Genomic DNA, 17,198 nt, shown 5'->3' with positions numbered 1-17,198 from the left:
TCTTTCTATATTTCACTGGTCTGTCTATTCACATGCCAGTGCCTCACTTTGAATTACACAGGTTTTATCGTATATCTTACTGTCTAGTAGAGTCAGTATAACCTGTACAATTTCCCCACAGTCTTCTCCTGGCTATTCTAGCATATTATCAACTTACCAAAGTCCTTAAAAGCTTGTTAGTACTTTTTATTGATGTTGTGTTATATTTATAAACATAGGAAGAATCAAGATCTTTATGCTACTGAGTCACAGTATGTCTTTTAAGTTTATTGTGAAATATTTAATTACTTTGCGGATACTCAAGTGGGAATGTTTTCTAACATTATGCTGTCGTTGAAGGTTATTAATTTCTTCATGTTAATTTGTGCCTCTAATTGATTTTTCTTGTCTAATTGTACTAGCTAACACCTATAGTTCAATAACGAGGAGTAATAGAGATAGTAGGAATCTTTGCCTTGTTCCTAATTTTTGCAAAAATGTCTCTAGTGTTTCCCTGAAGTGAGATACTAATTTGGGCACTAAAGTATATGAATTTTACCATGATAAAAAAAAATAGCACTCAATTCCTATTTCCAACTTGGACAGTTTTTTTAATTAGGAAACATCACTGAATTTGTCAAAAGCTTGTCTTCAGCACCTATGGTGTTAGCAATCTGATTTTACCTTTAGTTCTATTATTATGATGCCTGATACTAATGGATTTTCTAATATTCAATCTTGCATTCTTGGAATGAATACCACTCGGTCATAGTATATTATCTGTTTAATGAGGTAATGGCTTTGTTTACTAAAATTCTATTTAGTACTTTTACACCAAGATTCATTAGTGATATTAGTCTGGATATTGCCTCTTTTTTGTACTGTTTTCATCAGGTTCAGGTATTGATGTTACATTTGCTTCAAAAAGAAAAGGGGAAAAACAGTATGATGGTTCCTCAAAAAATTTAAAAGACTTATCACATGGTCTAGTAATTTCACTTCTAACTATGTATCAAGAAGAATTAAAAGCAGGGACTCAAACAGATATTTGCACACTCATGTTCATAGCTGCATTATCAACAACAGCCAAAAGGCAGAAGCCACACAAGTGTCCATCAATAGATGAATGGATAAACAGAATGTGGTGTGTACACACAATGAAATGTTATGCAGCCTTAAAGAGGAGTTAAGTTCTCGTACATGCTACAACATGTACAAATGTGAAAGATATCGTGCTAAATGAAATGCACAAGGCACAAAAGAATAAATACTGTATGATTCCACTTACATGCAGTAGTTAAACTCACAGAGACAGAAAATAGAATAATAGTTGTCACGGGCTGAGTGGAGTGAGGAATGAGGACTTATTGCTGAATACGGGTACAAGTTCAGTCTGGGATGATGAAAAAGTTCTGGAGATGAATGGTAGTAACAGCTGCACAACAATGTGAATGTACTTAATGACATGATAGATGTAAAAATGGCTAAACCGGTAAAAATTATGTCCTATATTTTACAATAGAAAAAAAGACGATACAAAAGCACTACGATCTGTAGTTAATTTTTAGAATCAAGGATTTTGTTTCCATTATATATTTTTAAATATGCTATAGAGTCATTAAGTGCAGAAAGGACTCTATTATCAAACACAAGTGTCATTCAAGTCAGATTAAAAACTGCTAAAAGCTTCTCCCCGTTTAAAAAAAAAATACAAAGAATAAAAGAAAAGAAATGAGGAAGTTTCTTATTTCCAATGCTCTGGAACGACCTATAAAGCATTAAAATTATGTGGTCTTTAAAGGCTTAGAATTCCCCTGTAAAACCGTCTGGCCACGGTGCTTTCTGTAAGGCATTACTTAATTTTTCCTATTTCTTTTGTAGAAACTGATTTTTTATAACTTTCTAACTCTAATGACGTCAATTTTGCTAATCTGTATTTCCCTGGAAAGCAGTCCATTTCATTTAATTTTCAAATTCACTTGCTCAGTAGTCTTGTATAATAGTTCTAATTTCTTCTGTTTCCATGGTTATCTTATTTTGCACATGTGCTTTCTGTTATTCCCTTGATCAAATTTACCTAGTGGATTATCTATTTTGTCAATTTTTGGAGAGTACTAAGGTTATGACCTATTAATTAGGTTTAAGTTGTGCTTTCCTTTTCACATTGTTAATTTCTTTTAAAAAATCTTTCTTCCTTCCCACAATACAGTTAGTTTTCCTTACATTGATTTTTGTTTTGTTAACAGATTTCCTTAAACTGAATCATCCTTGAATTCGTGAAATAAATCCAACATGCTCATGGCATACTTAATGCATCTTTAAAAACCAGCTGGAATTTTTCTTTCTTCAGAACTTTTGGATTTCTATAATACATATAAATGAAGCCAATCTACAGTGCCTTGGTAATAAATTAATGCCGGACAGTTAGAAGTGAATGTTAAAAATGAAACTAATGATTCTTATAGACCGTGGTATTCATAATAACATTATTTGTAACTATCCCTCAAGGGGGAAATAGTTAAATTAGTTACAGTACATCTATGTAAAGGGATATACTACAGCTCCACATGTACTAACAGGGTATGTTTTCCAAAATATAATACTAACTTAAACAATTTAAGCAAGGCTGAGAGAGAATTCACATATTTGGCTAATATTTCAATAAAATAAAGAAAAACGAATATATGTGCAAACACATACATGGATTTGCTTATATATATGTGGATTTCTCTGGAAGGATATGAAAAACACTAGTACCTTTGGGGGAGTGGAATAGTTTGTTACAGAAAAGGAATGAGGATGAGGCTTCAGCAAGTATTCTTTCAGGCACTTTCATTTTGGGTTATCTATTCAAAAATAAGTAATGTCTTAATGACAAAATTAAAAAGGAAAATTCTGTATCTTTCATCCATAAAGACTAATAAGTATTTTTTAATGTTTATTTATTTATTTTGAGAAAGAGAGCACGTGTATACACACACACACACACACACACACACACACACACACACACACACGTATATGTGAACAGGGGCCGGGCAGAGAAAGGGACAGAGAGAATCCCAAGCGGGCCCTACACGGTCAGTGCGGAGCCTGACACCTGAGCCACAATCAAGAGTCAGGCACTCAACCGACTCAAGACTAATAAGCATTTAGATGGCAAACTGTTCAAGTTATTTAATTAAATTCAAGGGGGGGGGGGGCAATTAGTACTATTACTATTAGAAAATAAAGTGGTTCTATGGGGCACCTGGGTGGCTCAGTCGGTTAAGTGTCTGACATGATCTCACAGTTCATGAGTTCGAGCCCCGCATCAGGCTCTGGTGCTGACAGCTCGGAGCCTGGAACCTGCTTCAGATTCTGTGTCTCCCTCTCTCTGCCCCCTCCCCGCTTTGTGTTCTCGTTCTCGCTCTTGTTCTCTTTCTTTCTCTCTCTCAAAAATAATAAACATTTAAAACAATTTTAGAAAAAAAGTGGTTCTACAGGTCTCAGCTAATAAAATGGGAAAGCTACAATTCCAGACTTCAAGATGTGTTACAAAGCTGTTACAAGACAGCATGGCACTGACACAAAAACAGACACTTAAATCAATGGAACAGAGAACCCAAAAATGGACCCACAAATGTATGGCCATCTTTGACAAAGCAAGAAAGAATATCCAATGGAATAAAGACAGTCTCTTCAGCAAGTAGTGCTGGGAAAACTGGACAGCGACCTGCAGAAGAATGAACCTGGACCACTTTCTTATACCATATACAAAAATAAACTCAAAATGGATGAAAGACCTAAATAGAAGACAGGAAGCCATCAAAATCCTAGAGGAGAAAGCAGGCAAAAACCTCTTTGACCTCAGCCACAGTAACTTCAGGCAAGGGAAACAAAAGCAAAAATGAACTACTGGGACCTCATGAAGATAAAAAGCTTCTTTTCTGCACAGAGAAGGTAACAATCAGCAAAACTAAAAGGCAACTGATGGAATGGGAGAAGATATTTGCAAATGATATATCAGATAAAGGGTTATCTATAAAGAACTATCAAAATCTATAAAGAACTTATCAAACTCAACACCCAAAAAACAAACAGCCCAGTGAAGAAATGGGCATAAGACGTGAATAGACGACACTTTTCCAAAGAAGACATCTAGATGGCTAACAGACACATGAAAAGATGCTCAACATCACTCATCATCAGGGAAATACAAATCAAAACCACAGTGAGATACCACCTTACACCTGTCAGAATGGCTAACATTAACAACTCGGGCAACAACAGATGTTGGCGAGGATGGCAGAAGAAAGGAACGCTTTTGCACTGCTGGTGGGAATGCAAACTGATGCAGCCACTCTGGAAAACAGTATGGAGGTTGCTCAAAACTTAAAAACTGAACTACTCTATGACCCAGTAATTGCACTACTAGGTACTTATCCAAAGGATGCAGGTGTCTGTTTTGAAGAGGCACATGCATCCCAAGGTTTATAGCACCACTATCGACAATAGCCAAAGTATGGAAAGAGTCCAAATGTCCATCAACAGATAAATGGATAAAGAAGATGTGGTATGTATGTATGTGTGTGTGTGTGTGTGTGTGTGTTTGTATGTGTATGTATATATGTATATATATGTGTGTGTGCACATACACATACACAGGAATATTACTCAGCGATCAAAATGAATGAAATCTTGCCATTTGCAACGATGTGGATGGAACTAGAGTGTATTATGCTAAGCGAAATTAGAGGAAGACAAATATCATATGACTTCACTCATATGTGGAATTTAAGATACAAAAGAGATGAAATAAGGGAAGGGCAACAAAAATACCATAAAAACAGGGAGGGGGGCAAAACATAAGAGACTCTTAAATACCGAGAACAAACTTAGGGCGATGGAGGGGTTATGGGTGGGGGGATGGGCTAAATGGCCAAGGGACATTAAGAAGGACACTTGTTGGGATGAGCACTGGGTGTTTTATGTAGGGGATGAATCACTGGATTCTACTCCTGAAATCATTATTGCACACTATGCTAACTTGGATGTAAATTTAAATAAATATACATTTACACACACACACACACACACACACACACACAAATAAATAGGGAAAGCTACATTAAATAAATGATATAGGACTTCCCTCGAAGATGGCAGCAAAGCAGGAGAACCCTTGGCTTGCTTCCAAACACAAATAGAAAACTTTGTACAAATCATTCTAAATGCCCCAGAAATCAACCTGAAGACTGGCAGAACAAACTCCACAACTCAAGGTAGAGAAGAAGTCACATTAAACAAGGTAGAAAGTGCAGACATGATTTAGAGGAGAAATCGATATTGGCTGCTGCAGAGCAGAGAGAGCTGTGGCTGGAGAGAAGAGTGAGAGTGAGATCAGAGCACAAGGGAATGCACAAGGAGAATGTTTCCCTATGGCCACTGGATTGGAAAATGAGAAGGACTGAATTTCATGAGTTCTTGCAACCAGATGGCCTTAAATCGAAAATTTAAAGTATCAGTGGGCTGGGCTGGCCTCTGCGAGAGTCCAGAGGCATCAGGACTGCTCTTGGAGAGACAGCAGGCAAACAACCCAGGCACACACAGCATGGACACAGCTATCTGAAGAGCGCCTGGGGAACGCAGTGGGAAGATGATCTGCTCCTCTCAGAGCATGCCCATGAGAAGCAGTGTTCACAGAGAGATGTCTCCAGGAACAAAGTAGCTGGCTGGCACCATTCTCCCCCCACACTCCCACCACTCGGCATAAGCACAGAGCCACTAGCAAGAACCAGTGCAACAGGGATACTAGCTGCCTAAATTACTTACATTAAGCCCCACCCCCCTCCCCACTCTGGTGGAACTGCCCTTTATCAGTCACACTTACCTCAGCCCCAGTGCCATGGGCCCCTCCCCCAGAAGAACAGCACAAACTCCTGCCCACACCACATGCCCTGACCACAAAGTTCTGCAGGGTCTCAGTTCCAGTGGAGGTGATGACAGTTCTCATTTCACAAGCAGACCAGGGCACACCTAGTTAAAACCTGCTGCATTCAGGCCAGGGACACAAACTGCCTACAACAAGCAAAGAAAAGTCTCTGCAGATGACCGGCCTGAAGGAGAAAGCAGCCACGACACAATAGCAGAGTGCATACAGCACACAGCAGATACATTCCCTGAAGTGCCAGGCCCTGGACACTACATGACATCTTCTTCATAAGGCCATTAAGTTCAGGATCATGAGACACAAGTGGCTTTTCTAACATAAAAGAAGGCAGAGACTTAGACAAAATGAGAACACAGAAATTTATCTCGAATGAAAGAACAAGATAAGGTCATGGCCAGAGATCTAGGTGAAACAGATATAAGTAACAGAACTGATGGAGAACTTAAATCAATGACCATAAGGATACTAACTGGACATGAGAAAAGAATGGAAGACATCAGTGAGACCCTTACCACAGAAATAAAAGAGTTAGAATCAATCAGAGATGAAGAGTGTAATTATGAGATTAGAAAGAGTGTAAAAATGAGATTAGAAACAGGACTGATGCAATGAACAGCAGGCTGGAAGAAGCAGAGGAATGAATTAATGACTAAGAAGACTCAGTAATGAAGCTGAACAAAAGAGAGAAAGAATAATTATGCAACATGAGAACAGATGTAGGGAACTCAGTGACTCCATCAAAACAACAAAAGCAGACCTACACCAAGAAATATTATAATTAAACTGGCAAATGTAGTGACAAAAAAAATTTTTTTTTAAACGACAGTTACTTATAATGGAAAACCCATGAGGCTATCAAGCAGATTTTTCAGCAGAAATTCTCCAAGCCAGAAGGGACTGGCATGATATATTCAAAATGGTGAGTGGAAAAAATCTGCCACCAAGAATGCCCTATCCAGCAAGGCTAACATTCAAAACAGAAGGAGAAATAAAGAGTTCGACAGACAAACAAAAACTAAAGGAGTTTGTGACCACTAAGCCACTTCTCCAGCAAATACTTACACGGGACTCTGTGAGTGGAAAAGAAAAACCAAAATTGACAGTATGAAGGTAGGAAACACAAAAGCAGTAAAAAGAAGATTTCTATTAAAAACTCAGTCAAACTAAAAGGATGTAAAATATAACAACATATACCTAAAACGTGGGGAGGACAAGAGTAGAATGAGTTCAAATTTAAACGACCATCAACAATGTAGACAGTTATAGGCAGAAGAGGTCATATATTAACCTAGAGATAACCACAAGTAAAAGAATAGTAATAGATATGCAATGAATAAAAAGAAATCCAAGTAAGGCAATAAAGAAAACCAGCACACCATGAAAGAATCAGAGAAAATCTCCAGAAACAAACACAAGCAATAAAATGGCAATAAATACATATCTATCAACAATTACTTTGAATGTAAATGGACTAAATGCTCCAATCAAAAGCCATCAGGTGATAGAATGGATAAAAGAACAAAACCCATCTATATGCTGCCTACAAGAGACTCCTTTTAGACCTAAAGACACATGCAGATGGAAACTGAGGGGGTGGAGAAGCATTTATCGTGCAAATGAATGTCAAAAGAAAGTTTGAGTAGCAATACTTATATCCAACAAACTAGACTTTAAAACACAATAACAGGGGCGCCTGGGTGGCGCAGTCGGTTAAGCGTCCGACTTCAGCCAGGTCATGAGCTCGCGGTCCGTGAGTTCGAGCCCCGCGTCAGGCTCTGGGCTGATGGCTCAGAGCCTGGAGCCTGTTTCCGATTCTGAGTTTCCCTCTCTCTGACCCTCTCCCGTTCATGCTCTGTCTCTCTCTGTCCCAAAAATAAATAAACGTTGAAAAATAAATAAATAAATAAAACACAATAACAAACGTAAAGAAACCAATCCATAATAATACGATAATAATAGGGGACTTTAACATCCCACTTACATCAATGAACAGATCATTTAGACAGAAAATCAACAAGGAAACAATGGATTTGAAGGACACAATGGATCGGATGGATTTAACAGATATGTTCAGAACACTGCATCCTGAAACAACAGAATACATATTCTATTCAAGTGCACATAGGACATTCTGCAGAACAGATCACATATTAGGCCACAAAACAGGACTCAACAAACTCAAGAAGATCAAAGTCATACCATGCACCTTTTCTGACCACAATACTATGAAACTAGAAGTCAACCACAAGAAAAACTCTGAAAAGACCACAAATACACACAGGTTAAGTAACATGATACTAAACAATGAATGGGTCAACCAGTCAATCAAAGAAGAAATAAAAAATGTATGAAACAAATGAAAATGAAAACACAACAGCCCCAAACCTTTGGGATGCAGCAAAAGAAGTTCTAAGAGGGAAGTACATAGCAATACACACGCCCCTACCTCAAGAAGAAAACACTCAAATAAACAACCTAGCCTTCTACCTAAAAGAGCTAGAAAAGGAATAAATGAAGCCTAAAGCCAGCAGAAGGAAGAAAATAATAAAAATTAGAGCAGAAATAAATGATATAGAAACTAACAAAACAACAGAGATCATGAAACCAGGGGCTGGTTCTTGGAAAAAAATAGTAAAATTTATTAACCTCTAGCCAGATTCGTCAAAAAGAAAATACACACACACACACACACACACACACACAATCACAAATGAGGGGTGCCTGTATGGCTCAGTCAATTAAGCATCTCACTTCGGCTCAGGTCATGATCTCATGGTTCGTGAGTGCAAGCTCCACATCGGACTCTCTGCTGTCAGTGCAGAGCCCACTTCAGATCCTCTGTCTCCCTCTCTCTGCCCCTCCCCCACATCTCTCTCTCTCTCTCTCTCTCTCTCTCTCTCTCTCTCTCTGTCTCTCTCTCAAAAATAAACATAAAAAAGTACTTTAAAAATTTTTTTTAAAAATGCAAAAATAAAATCACAAATGAGACAGGAGGAATAACAACCCACACCACAGAAATACAAACAATTATAAGATTATTATTATGAAAATCTATATGCCGACAAATTGGACAACCTGGAAGAAATAAATTCCTAGATATAAATTACCAAAACTGAAATAGGACGAAATAGAAACCATGAGTAGACCAATCCAATCCAACAAAGAAATTGATTCAGTAATCGAAAAACTCCCCCAAACAAAGTACAGGAGAAGATGGCTTCACAGGTGAATTCTACAAAACATTTTAAGAAGAGTTCTCCTCAAAGGATTCCAAAAAAGAGAAAAGGAAGGAAAACTTACACATTTATTCTATGAGACCAGCATTAACCAGATACCAAAGCCAGATAAAGACACAAAAAAAGAGAACTACGGATCAATATCTCTGATGAACACTGATGAAAAATCCTCAGCAAAACACTAGCAAAGCAAATCCAACAATACAGGGGGAAAAAAAAAATCATTCACCATGATCAAGTTGCAAGGGTGGTTCAATATTCACAAATCAATGTGATAAATCACATTAACAAGAGAAAGGATAAGAACTACAGGATTATTTCAACAGACGCAGAAAAAGCATTTGATAAAGTACAGCATCCACTTATGATAAAATCTCTCAAAAAAGCAGGGTGAGAGGAAACACACCTCAACATAATAAAGGCCATATATGAAAAACCTCACATTTAACATCACCCTAAATGGGGAAAACCTGAGAGCCTTTCTTCTACGATCCGGAACAAAACAGGGATGTCCACTCTCACCCCTTCTGTTACACACAATGTTGGTCAATATAAAGAAATAAAAAGGCATCCAAATTGGCAAGGAAGAAGTAAAACTTTCACTATTTGCAGATGACATGGTGCTATACATAGAAAACCCAAGAGTCCATCAAAAAACTGCAAAAACTGCTAACTTCAGTAAAGCTGTAGGATACAAAACCAACATACAAAACTCTGTTGCACTGCTATACACCAAAAATGAGCAGCAGAAACAGAAATTAAGGAACTAATTTCATTTACAATTGCACCAGAAACAACAAGATACCTAGGAATAAACCTAACCAAAGAGGTGAAAGACCTGTACTCGAAAACTATAAAATACTGATGAAAGAAACTGGATGATGACACAAAGAAGTGGAAAGACATGCCATTCCCATGGATTAGAAGAACAAATATTTTTATAATGCCTATAATACCCAAAGCAATCTACAGATTTAATGCAATCCTTATCAAAATACCAAGAGCTTTTTTCAGAGAGTTGGAACAAACAATCCTAAAATTTGTAGGGAACCCCAAAAGACCAACGAATAGCCAAAGAAACCTTGAAAAAGAAAAACATAGCTGGAGGCATAATTCTGGACCTTAAGTTATATTACAAAGCTGCAGTGATCAAAACAGTATGGTACTGGCACAAAAATAGACACATAGATCAACAGAACAGAATAAAAAACCCAGAAATGAATCCACAATTATACGGCCAATTAACGTTTGACAAAGCAGAAAAGAATATCCAATGGGAAAAGACGGTCTCTTTAACAAATGGTGTTGGTAAATTGAACAACATGCAAAAGAATGAACCTGGACCATTCTCTTTCACCGCACACAAAGATAAACTCAAAACGGATTAAAGACCTAAATGTGAAACCTGAAACCATAAGAGTCCTTGAAAAAAACACTGGCAGTAATTTCCTTGACATCAGCCATAGCAACTTTCTACTAGATAGGGCTCCTGCGGCAAGCGGCAAGGGAAACAAAAGCAAAAATAAACTATTGGGACTACCTCCAAATAAAAAGCTTCTCCACAGCAAAGGAAACAGTCATCAAAATTGAAAGGCAACCTACAGAATGGGAGAAGATATTTGCAAATGACATAGCTGATAAAGGGTTACTATGCAAAATATATAAAAATCTTATACAATAAACACCCCAAACACAAATTATCCAATTGAAAAATGGGCAGAAGACATGAATACACATTTTTCCAAAGAAGGCACACAGATGGCCAAAAGACACATGAAACGATGCTCAACATTTCTCATCACCAGGGAAATGCAAATCAAAACTACAATGAGAGATCACCTCACACCTGTCAGAATGGCTAAAATCAACAATACAAGAAACAACAGGCATTGGTGAGGATGTGGTAAAATGGGAACCCTCTTGCACTGTTTGGTGGGAATGCAAACTGGTGCAGCCGCTCTGGAAAACAGTGTGGTGGTCCCTCAAAAAGTTAAAAATAGAAGTACCCTACCATCCAGCAATTGCACTACTAAGTATTTACCCAAATGCAATAATACTAATTCAAAGAGATACATGCACCCCTATGTTTACAGCAACATTACCTACAATAGCCAAATTATGGAAACAGTCCAAGTATCCATCGATGAATGGATGAAGATGTGGTATATATATAAATACTATGGAATATTATTCAGTCATGAAAGAGAATGGAATCCTGTCACTGGTAACCATGTGGATGAAGCTAGAGAGTATTCTGCTAAATGAAATAAGTCAGTCAGAGAAAGACAAATACCGTATCTCTTATGTGGATTTTAAGAAACAAACGAGCAAAGGAAAAAAGAAAGGGAGAGGTAAACCAAGAAACAAGCTCTTTATAACTATAGAGAACAAACTGATGGTTACCAGAAGGGAAGGGAAGGGGGGGGGGGGGGGGTGGTGAAACAGGTGATGGGGATCAAAGATTGCACTTCCTATGATGAGCACCCCATGTTGTATGGAAGTGCTGAATCACTATATAGTACACCTGAAACTAATATTACACTCTAGGTTGACTAAATGGAACTTAAATGTGAATGTGAAAAGAATAACTGATATAGCTTTCCAAGAACAATTCCTAACATGACATAATATGTGTCTATACTTGGACATATGACATTATACAGAGAAATAAAATGTATTTAGAGATGGTATGACAATACACCGAGCAACCTATGAGAATCTAATTGTTAAATCTAGTAAAAACAGGTGTGTGGGAGATGACATCCCATTAAAATTATCCATACCCAAATAGAACTATTGTATCATCCAGCAATCCCACTTCTGGATAGATTTTCAAAGGAAACAAAGCCATTATCTCCAAGAGATATATCTGTATTCCCATGCTCAATGCAGCATCACTGACAACAGCCAAGGCATGGAAACGACCTAAGTGTTGGTGGAAAGATGGGTGAAGAAACTGTGGTATATAAATATAATGGAATAGTATTTCAGCCTTAAAAGAGAAGGAAATTCTGTCATTTGCAACAACATGGGTGAACGTGGAAGTCATTATGCTAAGTGAAATTAGCCAGACAGAGGAAGACAAATACTTTATGGTATCACTTATATGTAGAATCTGGCGGGGGTGGGGAGTGGTAGGTGAGGTGACAGGTGTGTTAATTTACTCAATGCAATGCGTGTAATTGCAGAAATCCTTTCAGTGTGTGTGTGTGTGTGTGTGTGTGTGTGTGTGTGTGTGTGTGCGCGCGCGCGTATCAAATCATCACACTGTGCAGTTTATCTTACAATTTTATTTGTTGGTTACACCTCAGTAAAGCTTAGAGGCACCTGGGTGGCTCATTCGGTTAAGCATCTGACTTTGGCTCAGGTCACGATCTCACTGTTCATGAGTTTGAGTCCCACATCGGGCTCTGTCCTGTCAACGCAGAGCCTACTTCAGATCCTCTGTCCCCCACTCTCTCTGCCCCTCCCCAACTCATGCATGGATGTGCTCTCTCTCTCTCAAAAATAAAAATTAAAACATTTTTTAAAATGCTAAAAAATAAAGTAACCCTAACCCATATTTATGATTAAATTTAACCAAAACATTTCTGGGCTCAGCCCAAATAGCTCCTGCTCAGAGAGGCCTTCCTTAACCACTCTTGTAAAAAAAGTATTCCCTCACTTTTCTGTCTTAATCACCGTCTTATTGTTTAACCCTGTAAAGGTAATGTGGGTATAGGGCCCTCGGGGTTTGTAAAGTGATACTAAATAATGTCTACATTTATTAGCAGGGAGACTTTTTATATAAAGAAACTTTAATTCAATTATTTTGAGTACCTAGCAGTGGCCATTAACCGTATAGGACTACTTAAATTTACATTTCAAAATTCCGTATTTATAAATATTCCTACAATTAGCTGAACTATAAAAAAGTTACTTTCTATAGGGAGTATAGAAAAGTATAAGCATTTTTCATATGCTTACAGTGTCATCTTTTGTCACCTAATAATTACACAGTCTCCTTGCCATGAATTTTGTTCTTCTGGTTTTGTTTTGTTTAATCTTAATGGGAACTACAATGTATCAAATGAAAGAATCGATGGAGGGAGGGCCCTGTCCCCATATTACCTTCACAAGATTAAAAAAATTAACACTAACAGACAATTTCTCATGAGAAACAATGAAAGCCAGAAGACAATGGAATGTAAATTTCAAAGTGGTCAAATAAGATAATTCCACCACCAGCAAAAACTCTCATTAAAAATAAAAGTGAGGAAACTTCGGCTTTGGCTATTGCCAAAGTTCACTAAGAACTAGAAAAGTTCAGGGAAAAAAAAAAAAATCAGAACTTCTCATTTTGAAGGCAGCAGAGAGCTCCTGAGGTAATGAGAACAGAAGGGGCTACGACTCCAAAGAAAGAACAAGTTTGGAGAGGAACCTGATTTCTGTAGCTGCTTTCCCCCCGGGGCCCTTGCTGATTTGGCAAAAATCAGCAGTTGGCAGAAGCTGGGATTAGCATTGGCAGGTAAAGGCTGATCCACAAGCTGATGTAATTCTCACAAGCATCTTCTCAAGGTTGATAAAATCCCTAGATTAGTAGGGTGCATAAATTCTTCTTCCTAGGGCACACACACCCATGTGTTTTGGGGGAATCAGGGGCACAGCAGATCGAAGTGTCCAGGAATCTGATGTTAATTTTTTCAAGCCCTCCATGGTGGCATTGAAACTAAAGAGACCTTACAAAACAGATGCACAAATACGACAGTATTTTTTCCCCTAAAGAGTGGTTATAAAATTTATGTTTTGGGTAAACTCTGATTACTCAATATTTTACTTTCATATCAAATTATAACTGATTTTCCATGCTACTGCCTAGAGTAAATGTCTATGTGTTATGCCTTTTATCAGACAACTAAGCAAAGTCTGCCATACACAAAAACAAAATGTTCTAATTAAACAAAAAAAGGTTTGTAAGTATAGCAACCATAAAAGTATTTATTGGTAATTAGATCAAGAGATGACTCTAATATGGCTTTTAAATGGTGACACGTGGAAGGAATATTTCATTCTTAAGAAAAAGTAAAACTAAATAGCAATGCATTATAACAACCACCTATAAACATTTTGCAAAGAAAACTAGGCATTCTACATTAAGAATAAGAGAAAACATGGGGTGCCTGCATGGCTCAGTCGGTTAAGGTCGAGACCTTGTGGTCTGTGGGTTCTCGAGCCCCACATCGCACTCTGTGCTGACAGCTCAGAGCCGGGAGCCTGCTTCAGATTCTGTGTCTCCCTCTCCCTCTGCCCCTCCCCCCCACTCATGCTCTATGTCTCAAAAATAAACATTAAGAAAATAATAAAAAAAGAGAATAAGAGAAAAACACAGTCATTTAAAGCTACAGATAGTTCAAAGTTTAGAGGCAAAACATATTAAATGAAACTTCTTCATACACAGCAAGTACTGTTTCACTAAGTAAAATCTTGATCACATTTAATGAATATAAAATATATGAAGGAGACAGTGTCCAGAATCCCATTAAAATACATATATGTCTGATTTCACTTATGGGTGATCACATTTGCTTAAGTAAGGTAAGTTAAAACACTTACCTGGGTTTCATATAAGTGGGCAATGTGAAATTGAACTGCAAAGATGATGGAAAATAAAAATCAATACCATTAGAGTAGTGTTTAGGGTAAATTAAAGAAGAATATAAAATGCCAAACATAAGCACAGTCTACACTATAGAGATTTAAGTAACAGAACATAACTTTTATTTTTAGTAAGACAAAATACACAAGCAAACACACTCAAGAACATGACACAAGAAGCTGTTTGTGCCACATGTATTCATTGTTGGTCATTATCAAAATTTGTCAGTTTAATTATTAAAATCAACATTAAAATCTATAGCAAGTGAGTATATTCCTTACAACATTCAAAACTGTAAGATTAAGCAAACAGAGAAAACTCTTATAAATCTATGCATATCAAAACACGGTATTTTAAAAACAGAGGTCCATGTCAATAAAATATAGTAAAGTCAGTATTTCAGTTAAAAAAAAAAAAGTACTAGAACCAAAGAAAGTCTCTAATTCTTTACACCGTATTTCATAACAACATTTATAAAGAAGTCATAAGCCAGGATGACTCTAGTAACAACACACAGAGGAAATGAGTTGTTGCATTTCTCTATCGGTTGTTCAGAATTATTAAAAAAAAAAAAAAAAAGACAAACCACTTCGAAGGCAAGAATAGTAAAGAGTCACAAGATTAACAAGTATGTCTTGAAAATCAAATAAATATACTTCAGCTTCTGTTTGCAGGTCTTCCTGATATACTGCATCACCAAAGTACGAATGATGCAACAAAAGCAACAACGAACCAGGAAATCAAAACTGGATTCTAGCTACTTTAATGCTATAATTCCCATTCTTCAATGACAAACCTCTTTTTTAAATGTTCCATCTACCTGGATTTCACAGCTGGATTTCAAAGTCTGGGAGCCTATCAAATGTATATGCAAAATGTTTATGTGCATCTTTGAAAACAAGGTCCACACAGCTATCATCAAGTACTCACTGAGGGATGCACCATGAAGTAACTCTCTCACTGATTCTCCTAACAGTAAGATTCACCTGGGAGGTTTGTTAAAAATAGAGATTCCTGAGATTATGATTCAGTGAGCCTGGGGCAAGGCCTAGAAGGCTGCCTTTTTAATGGGTTCTGCAAGATATTCTGATACCTGTTCCCTCGACCAGCACCTGGGAAGAACTAAACTAAGTAACCCTAAAAAGCAAAACAAACAAATGAAATGTATAATGAACTTTAAAACCAAACATTTTTGGATCGAAAGTAAATACTACATCTCTCTCCATAAACAATTGTTAAATATCACACATTAATCAGAGATGAGGCAAAACAAATATCTTTAGAAAATGAAAATCAGTTTTGTGAAAAACACATAAAAATAATAACAAAATTTCTATATATAGAGATATCCCCTTTATCCATATCTGTTTAGGGCTTTTCTTATTCTGCACTCCCCCTTTCCAATACAGCTCTCCTTGAGATTCAAGTCCAAATCTCACCTCAGTGCATCACTGGAGGGAGACTGGGTTACAGGCTAAGAGAACGAGAAAGGGATGGAAAAACTATATTCATTTCCTATCTTCTTACACCTCTAATAAAGGTGATAAGAAAAGAACTAGCTAGCTAGCATCCCACTACCGCCTTTAACTTCCTCCAAGCTCAGTCCCTAGGCCCTCCATCTAGGGCCCCCCTAAGCAATGAATTACTAAATCCAGTGTCATCTTTTGTAGTGTGAAAGTCACCACATATTTAAGTTGTTAAAAATCGTCTTCAAGTGAAATATAACCATACAACCAAAAAAAGCACCACTTGGCAAGTCTCAATTAGAAGTGGAAATTTTTAACAAAGATTGCCGTAAAAGGTTCTGAAATTAAACTTTATTCAGAAATTATATATTACTTTTAGAATTAAGAGAATTAATTAAATCTAGAGGAAACCATTTTATCCCAAGGGGCCAACATATAATGAAAAGTCTCACGTCACCATGATTCTGCTTTTTAAAACACCAACTGTAATTAACCCCTCTTAAAAAGCTCTAGACGCAATAAGTGTATCTACTTACTTTTTAATTGCATAAATGAACTGTGCCATAAAATACAAATATCTCATATAGACATTTTTTTAAAAGCTTACTTTACTTTCTATAATTTTCTGATCGTCTGAAGTATCACAAAGTAACATGGAAGATTTCAAAGAGTAGTCAAGGTCTGTGGCATACACAAACAGGTGATGACGTTAAAAATTCAAAGAGAAATACGCTTTGCAAAGATAATAAGAGCCTGGTATTTAAATAGTAATAATGTCTGGCTCAAAGTAGGTAATCTACATTTGTTAGTGCTCTGTGAGACATCAGCCATTACCATGGCTATCATGTAATCACACAGACTGCCTAAAATAAACTACCCAAATCAACTGAACTATAATGGCCTAATGTCTCTAAATAAAGCCTGTTCCCTTCCATCACAGTAACCAGCCT

At 37.1% G+C, this 17,198-nt stretch overlaps 1 protein-coding gene across 7 annotated transcripts in view; it reads right to left on the bottom strand.

Annotated features, from left to right (window-relative positions):
- KDM6A (lysine demethylase 6A) overlaps positions 1 to 17,198 on the bottom strand; it is a 210,981-nt gene that overhangs the window by 66,812 nt on the left and 126,971 nt on the right. For all 7 annotated transcript variants that reach the window (XM_040468962.1, XM_040468963.1, XM_040468965.1 and 4 more), the window contains exon 8: positions 14,740 to 14,774. In XM_040468962.1, the coding sequence (XP_040324896.1) occupies positions 14,740 to 14,774 (35 nt within the window). The remainder of the gene's footprint in view (positions 1 to 14,739; positions 14,775 to 17,198) is intronic.

This window comes from Herpailurus yagouaroundi, unplaced genomic scaffold (genome assembly GCF_014898765.1).
Source record: "Herpailurus yagouaroundi ecotype Mexico unplaced genomic scaffold, PumYag 67793, whole genome shotgun sequence".
NCBI classification, from domain to species: domain Eukaryota; kingdom Metazoa; phylum Chordata; class Mammalia; order Carnivora; family Felidae; genus Herpailurus; species Herpailurus yagouaroundi.
The sequence above is the reverse complement of the archived record's forward strand: the minus strand, read 5'-3'. Positions and strand labels throughout refer to the sequence as shown.